This window comes from Dipteris shenzhenensis, chromosome 23, assembly GCF_047967505.1.
Source record: "Dipteris shenzhenensis isolate YYH24624 ecotype China chromosome 23, Dip_SZ_1.0, whole genome shotgun sequence".
NCBI classification, from domain to species: domain Eukaryota; kingdom Viridiplantae; phylum Streptophyta; class Polypodiopsida; order Gleicheniales; family Dipteridaceae; genus Dipteris; species Dipteris shenzhenensis.
In genome coordinates, this window is record NC_141618.1 from 52,194,377 (window position 1) to 52,202,213 (window position 7,837).

The following is a 7,837-nucleotide window of genomic DNA, read 5'->3' on the forward strand; positions in this document are numbered from 1 at the left end:
TACCATATTTCTCAAAACTCCAAGGTAAAGAGGCATATTGAAGCACATTGGCGAGGTGATCTTTGCATTATATAATGAGGTACCCGCCCATGCAATTGTTAACAGCTCATAAGATGGGCACCATTTAGGAAAATTGTCGCTACAAGTGCCTTTTCCTTTAGAGAAGTCAAGTTCGACCAAATTAGCAAATTCCTTAAACTTGGATGATGGATGACTACCATTTGCAGCTTTTACAAGAACAAATCTTACAGATCAGATACGGCCGTTATCAATAACTGTCCCAAAAACTTTCGTCCTTGCCAGAACAGCAATTTTCTTAATGACAATATAATAACCGCGTTTGGAGTCTGGACATCTTATTATTCGACTGCCAGCTGAGTGTCGTGACTATTGTCCGACCCAGTATTTATCCTTTTGATCAAATATAAAAAACCAGCCGCCAGCCGACGATCACATACGTACAAAAAGAATTCGATTTTCTGGCCCGGCCTTAGATCTAGGAATTTACAAGCGATCGTGAAATCAAAACAGGCGTAGCTGCGGGAGAGATTAGAAAGTCTACTGTTGTTAGAAAGTTTACTGATAAGCTGAACTAAAAGCTTTCCTGGTGACGGAACTCCGGAGAATGTTATGGAGTTCTTCCGAGGCAATGCATCGTGGCGTTTTGTACTGGGTGATGGCAGCACCCTTTGTCAGATATCTGTCCAACAGAAAACGGAATGTGCCTGGTCTCACGATGCACAGCTCCAGTGGCCCGATGGTGTTCACTTTCCTCGACCCAGTGTACCCGGGATCTACAAAAGAAAGATCCATCGTCGTTGCGCACGTTTGGAGGGCAGTCTCATCTAGTGCGCTGCTGCTGCTGAGTTCCCAGAAGATCACGTAGTGGCCTGGTTGTGACGACAAATCGGAGTAGCTCGTGAAATCGACCAATTCCGCACCCGATTCTGCGACTACATTTGCAGCCTTCTCTACAACTATGTGCAAATCTTTTTCGGTGTTCTTGTCAATGTGTACGGTGAGTAACACATTCTTTCTACAGACATAGGCAAGTTGAGGTGACGAGTTGAAGAAGCCGGTCACCTTCACTACATCGCCGAGCCTGTAACGATATAGACCTGTTCCACAGAAGCCAACGAGTTCAGACTATGAACGCGTCGTTCATTGCGAGACTTCAAACCAGAAAGTTCTAATTAGTTGCCCATATTCAACTTATCGAATACTGGCATACAGAGAATAGAGACCAGCTAGCGAAGTCACCTCCATATGTCGTCATCAGTAGTTCGTATTGATGCCCGACCTTCACCTCAGTGAGGCTTACTGGATCCGGCTCCCTGAAAGCTGCCGTCGCCGTTTGAGAGTTCACCTGATGCCGTTCTGCGTCGTTCGAAAGCAACGGGATGAATTCGAAATACGCAAAGTTCGGTACTACTGTGAAGGAGACGCTTGTCGGGTCGAGTCTGGGACTTGCATTGACTGCAATCCAGCTTTCTGTGGCTCCATAATCCCCGCTTACAAGGGGCAATTTTCCAGCATAATGCTGCAGTTTCTTGAGATATGGCTCCATGGAGCCCGTCATGATCGATAGAATGTACTTGCAGTTCGGCCAAATCTTCGGTATGGCACCCTCCCAGTTATCAAGCCCTTCGCATTTCTGAATGAGCATATTGGCAAGCTCTGGGTTGGGTCGCATTAGCTTGCCTACGGCGCTTCTTATCTCCGGGTCTGTAATCCACGCACTCAATTGGCCTTGGCGTATGTCCTCGCAAAGACCTTGCCAGTGCAGCTCAAATGTGTGAAAGGCCTCCACTATTGTGTATGCAAAGGTGGAAGTGACATACTCGACGTCTTCCCAGTAGAGAAGTGCACAGAGAAGGTGGCAATACATAGCCTGCCGGTTGTCGGAGCCATTGATCACAGCATCGGGACTGCATGCACGGACCTTCGCGGATGCCAGCTTCAATTTGAACTCTTCACTGCGGAACAAATGCGTGGTTGCCGTCCCCAAGGTCAAGCCCCCCTTTGTAGTCGACAGTTTCCCACAAAAGACAAGCTCCAGCACTCTTTTCCCGGGCCTGTTCGGAAATTCCCTGCACAAGGCGCGAGGTCAAAATTTAGCCTACTCTTCGACTGTAGGTGAGAGAAAAACCCAACCGAATCAGGATGCAGAATTCTTACCGGGCTCTGTATGCTGAGGAAATCTTGGCTACCTGCAGACTGGCCTCCAAAATTTCTTTGTAAAGCACAAGATATTTCTGCCGACCGTCGGATGTCGTTCCGGAGCTACATTGAATGACACGCCAAAGAAACAGTAAGACTCATATTGCAAATTCTACGACACAAGGGTATTCCCCTGCTGTCAAGAGTTTCGGACGGATTGCTTAGAATTTCAAAAAATGGATGTATGAAAGAGGTAAGATTAGCACAGTAATGTTACCTCAAGGAGAGCGTCTGAATGGGCTCAGCAGTGAGGATGGGCGATCGATCACCATCAGCGATGCGCTCGAAGTAAGGCTGCAAGTCGGAGTGAGCAACGATGGGCACAAGCTGGCGGAAGGAAAGGGAGTCGGTGCGGCCAGCGAGGCCGCAACGGAGGAGGTACTCAGTGTGGGCGTTACGGGAGAGGATGGAGTGGAGGACTTGCTCCTGGATGCGGGAAGCGTTCCGGGTCATATCTTCGAAGTGGGAGATGACGGATTCATTGGGGTCGGGGTGGAAGAGGCCAGGCATGGTGGGAGGGAGGGAAGGAAGGAGGAGATGGAGAAGGGGAGGAGGAGCAAGGGGTGAAGAAGGTGGCTATGGCGACGGAGAAGAAGACGAGCAGAGACAAAGAGCAGCAAAATGCAAGTGTATGGCGTTGTGTGGCTCTCTAAGAAGAACGCGCTGGCATAATATAAAGATTATGCGATTCGCCCTGCTATAAAAGCTGGAATTTTATCGAAAGTCGCGAAAGTAGCAGAACCCGACTAACTTGCATTCCAGTTCGACTTCCAAGTCCGCTAAATCTAGCAGAGAATGCTGTAGCTTTAACGTCTATTCCCCACGGAAGCGCTTGCGTGGCAGCCCTATCGTGGGCGGCATACAATTTTTGACCATGCCTTAAATGTTTTACCGTCCTTTCGGATTTTGACCCTTGATCTAAAAGAGCAGTAACGCGGCCAGGTAAGCAGTCAAGGGGGTATGATTAAGAAAGGAACCGCCGTTGATACGAATCAGCAATCGACGGCTGGAGGTCGGTGGGGGCCGCGGTCGCCAGTCGGGCACGGTTGGTGAGAGCCTTATATATATTATTATAAATTATTCTCCGTTTCCTTTTTCGTCTCCAATTCCCGTTTGTCGTTCGTATGACCCATTGGAACAGTGTCCGCGTGGCCTTTTCCCGTCCAGCCGTACGCCCACCCCGCCGACCCATTCCCATGCCCCTGAGTTGACGTGAAAATCCTTCGCACGTTTGCCGGTCTCAGTCCTGTTTGACGCTTCGCATCGTCTACACGCTGGAAAGCCCGTGCCCCCTCGAATATCGTTTGTACATTTCTGTTGGACTCCCCTTTAACTAATTTCTCGCGTGCTTCATACCCTCCCCTTCCCATCTCCATCACCTACCTTTTGCGCCACACTTTTTTTAGTGAAATTTTGTGCCACACTCACACACGCATGCACACACACACACACACACACACACTCACACAATCCAGAGTGTTTTTCCTCTTTTTCGAGGAATGGTGCTAACTGAAAAAGCATCCTTCATTGTACTTTGCACCGACTAAAATGAAGAAAAATTGGCTAAAGTTTTTTACAATGTCTTTAGAATATCGGCTAAGTTGTTGAATAATGAAGAAAAACTGGCTAAAGTTTTTTACAATGTCTTTAGAATATCAGCTAAGTTGTTGAATAATTCGGTGAAAAAACCTCGAGAGTTCCCTTATTCCCACTGGTTGAGAAAAAAAGTTTTTTACTAGCCTTTGATTGGTTAGGCCTTTGAATAATTCGAGGTGTAAAGGCCTAGAGAATGCCCTTATTTTGATTGGTTGAGAAAAAAGTATTTTACTGGCACTGTTTTGGATAACCCAATCGTCATTCTCACCACTCTATACCAATTACCCTTCCACACCGTAGCAATGGGTTTGTGGAACACTATCTACCTTTTGCAAATGTGCCTCACAAAGGAGCACGCATTAAAGTATTAGGGGTCGGGGTCGATGAAACTATTTTATGATTCAAATTCCTAGAATAATCCAATTTTGACAAGACTTTAACTCAATGCTCATTAAATGTGGGTCAATCTTGACAAGACTTTTAAGTTTCCACGTACTAACTTATGTTACATAAAGAGGATCTCAACGTCTAGTCACACCCCCACCCAGCAAACCTAGAGTACTACAAGTTATTAACTTAACTATTGTTTAATTGCTTGGCACAGAAGTAATGGGTATCATTATTGCATTTGCTCGAAAATATTTTGACTTATCCATGTAAGTGCAAACCTAAATGGCCACGAGTACATCAATCCCATTCTTTTTTATGTATCCTCGTCGGCACTCTGTTCGATCTCTTCTTTAGGGCTATGCCCATCATTATCTTAAGACAAGCTCCATTCCTCTTCCAAAAAAAGCATCACTCATATCTTTTTTGGGAGGGGTTGTATTTAAAAAGAAGAAGATGTGCTGCACGTTTGCAAATGGGCCATTCCAAGTGGAATCCATTGACCCTCAATGCTTTGCCATAGTGGTCACTAGTTTGGGAATTGGATTTCCAATGCTCATGTCAAGGGTCAAATCTTTGAGACACTAACCTTCTAGGCTTTCATAGTAGTTCTAGCAGAAGCCTGTGGTTGCTCTTAGGGTGCCATACATAGGGTGGGTAGGTGGGTGGGTGGGTGTGTGTGTTTGGGGGAGGGGAGCGAACCCTCATGTGTTTTCAAGAGAGGCATGCTTGCCTCTCCTAGTGAGCCTACACTCATGGAATGTGGGTGGGTAGGAGCTGATCAAGCCATGTGGGTTGTGGAAAAAGCAAGACAAAAAAAAAAGTGGCCTTCGTAAAGGTGACCATAAAGGTAGTGCTAAAGTTTGCACAAGTGCCATTCTAAGACGCTTGCGATCGTGAACATGTCCTTCACAGAACTTCACTTAGGGGTGACAAATTGTAGGCCATTTAGAAGATAAGAATAAGTGAGGAATTAGAATCGATTGCACAACATGCATCACATGTGGGTACTGACAAGTTTATGAGATCATTTTTCGTGACTGCCACATCATGGGAAACCCATTGTTTTACACTCTCTCTTGCAAAGTTTCAGCAACACTTATTCCTAGGTTCGATTTATATTATGATATTGAAAAACCTTCAAGATTGCATGATTGCAAGACTTTCCTATTGATATAATATTTGGGTAGCTTCCCCATGAAATATGCAAAGCACATAAAATGTATGGGCCATTGTCATACAGATAGTGTGTCGCCAACAAGGATTGTGTGACCCATAGAGCATGCTCATGAATCTTCACTGTGCATGTAAAATGTAAGCGTTCTTAGTGCTTGTAATAACACACTTTCTTAATATCACCACAAAAAAGAAGGAGACTACCTCATAAACCTTCAAAGGACTTTAATCTAAGCGACATGAGACATATAAAAAGCCAAGATCTTCCAATATAAGCATAAGATTGAAAGGAGCATTCAATACTATTTCTAACATCTAAAATATAATCGTGCTTATCATCTGGGAATACTTGGCATCCTACTTTTTCTTTTGCATGAAAGATGGTCAATAACTAGACTTTTGGTAGTAGGCATGTAGGTATAAAATTGCAAGTAAATATAGAATTGCAGGCATGTAGGTATAAGATTGCAAGTAAATATAGAATTATAATAGCTTCAAAACGCTGTACAAGCACATTCACGCATCTTTTCGCTATCCTCGTATGTTTGATAAACTCTTAGTATACCTTACAATATAAGTTTCCTGCTTACCTATTATTTCAAGAGATTCATTTCATTTTATACTAGTCCCTTAAAAGGTGCCTCTCATAAAAGTTCGATTTTGATATAAATCTTACGTAGATGACATCTTTAAAGGGCCTAATTTTTTAATTAAATACAATAGTTAGGATATATCCAAGGTGTCTTTTTCTTTACGTAAATTCTCAAGGATTTGAGAGTGACTAGAGACTAAAATATTCCCTATGTATCTTCTAGATGATCATAACTTTAGCCATGAATTCGAATAACTTTTTGCTTTGTGGTGGTCATGTCCTTATGGAGCATGGGGTTAGATTTTCTCATGATTTTTTTCAAGCAACTATCTTATGTACCAAATCATTTTAAAATGGATGTATCTTGTTTCATTTTCCGTCAAAAACAAAACCCCACCATTAATATACATTGGGAAGATGCGATCGCCTACTTTATGTAAAAATTTCTTCTTAATTGAAGCACATCTATATTTCTCCTCCATAGATCCCAAGTCTCTTACAATGCAAGAATAATTAAAATTTAAGACAAATGCATTCTTGACACATTTTCCTACACATGTGACACTTGTAATTGTATATGTGAAAAGGGGTATATTATAGATTCAAGATATATCAATTCTGCCATTGAATGTCCCTAAATAGTTTAATTGAGCAGGTTCCAAGGGATAAGGAGATCCTACTTGCCATGTGCCTTTAAGATGGTGAAAAAAATGCAAATGTCTAGTAGCAACATTGTCAATTTGGAAAAGGAATAGTACATGTGTTCTCCTTAAGAGATTTTTGAAAGATTCCCTCAAGAAGTAAAAGTATAATGATATTTTACACACACAAAATCAATTTTTGGTTTTTGTGCTCTTTTTGTGACAATGAAAATATAAATTAAAGAGACACTCTCTTCTCACAATTCAAATACAATTCATCTAAGAGAATCTGCATAATCCTGTAAAGGAATAGATGGTTTAAATATAAAAAAGTTGGTCTCTTGTCTTCAATACAAACGAGTAACCCAACTCGTCTACGACAGGCTAGAGACCCGCTTCGCTAGGTCTTAACATGGGATCTCAAAAGAAACCTTGCTAATTTGAGAATGGTTTCAAAAGTTGTGTTGCCACATGCTTTCCAGATGGCAACAAAGGTAAAGCTAGTTAGCAACAGATCTTGCTCCTGCATTCGCACATAAAAGCCAAAGGCTTCCTCGCTTTCTTCTTGTTTGACATACCCCAAGATCATTGTACTCCATGTAAGCACATTAAAGGCATGCAATGCTCCCATATTTTGTATACATGTCCACCAAAGTGGTTCCCATAGAGAAATCAAACTCAAAGCCAATCTTTAAAACTTTAGACTTGTTCCCTAAACTTCCTTTAAACTTGCTTCCACGCTTCCATCATGCAAGGCTATACTTATGGATGCCTTACCATGACATCCAAGCAAACAAATCCAAATCCAACACATCCTTGTCTTGCTTGTTACAACCCATGATCATGCTAGACCAAGAAGACACATTGACATAGACCAAGATGGCAAACACATGTTTCCACAATGTCTTGCCTTTTGATGAAGTCTAGTATGAAGCGAAAGAACATCACGATAGAGTTTTTAGCTTCCACCTCTAATAACTATTTGGTGCACGCTCTTCTACTTCTTCGACTGTTGTTTCCAACTCTAAGCTACTGATTTGGTTTGGTCTATTGTGTCAAAATCTGCCATATGTTAGAATCCTTGTAGGTTAGTGTGAAGATGAAAATTGGCTACACTGAAAAGCCAGATGGGGACTGTAATGATGACTGGTGGGGAGAAATTGTGAAAGTGAGAGTGGCTGGCCTTGACTGGCAAGAATGTCCCCTGCTCTTCCACTTATCTCCC

The 7,837-nt window shown here is 42.8% G+C and overlaps 1 protein-coding gene across 1 annotated transcript; it reads right to left on the reverse strand.

Annotated features, from left to right (window-relative positions):
* Positions 1–236: 236 nt before the first annotated feature.
* LOC147887532 (jasmonoyl--L-amino acid synthetase JAR4-like) lies at positions 237–2,847 on the reverse strand. Its single transcript, XM_087394162.1, has 4 exons — positions 2,438–2,847; positions 2,179–2,283; positions 1,261–2,090; positions 237–1,118 (listed from the first exon to the last, which is right to left on the reverse strand). Exons 1-4 carry the CDS (start codon positions 2,728–2,730, stop codon positions 577–579), a joined length of 1,770 nt encoding a protein of 589 aa, XP_087250288.1. The 5' UTR covers positions 2,731–2,847; the 3' UTR covers positions 237–576.
* Positions 2,848–7,837: the final 4,990 nt, after the last annotated feature.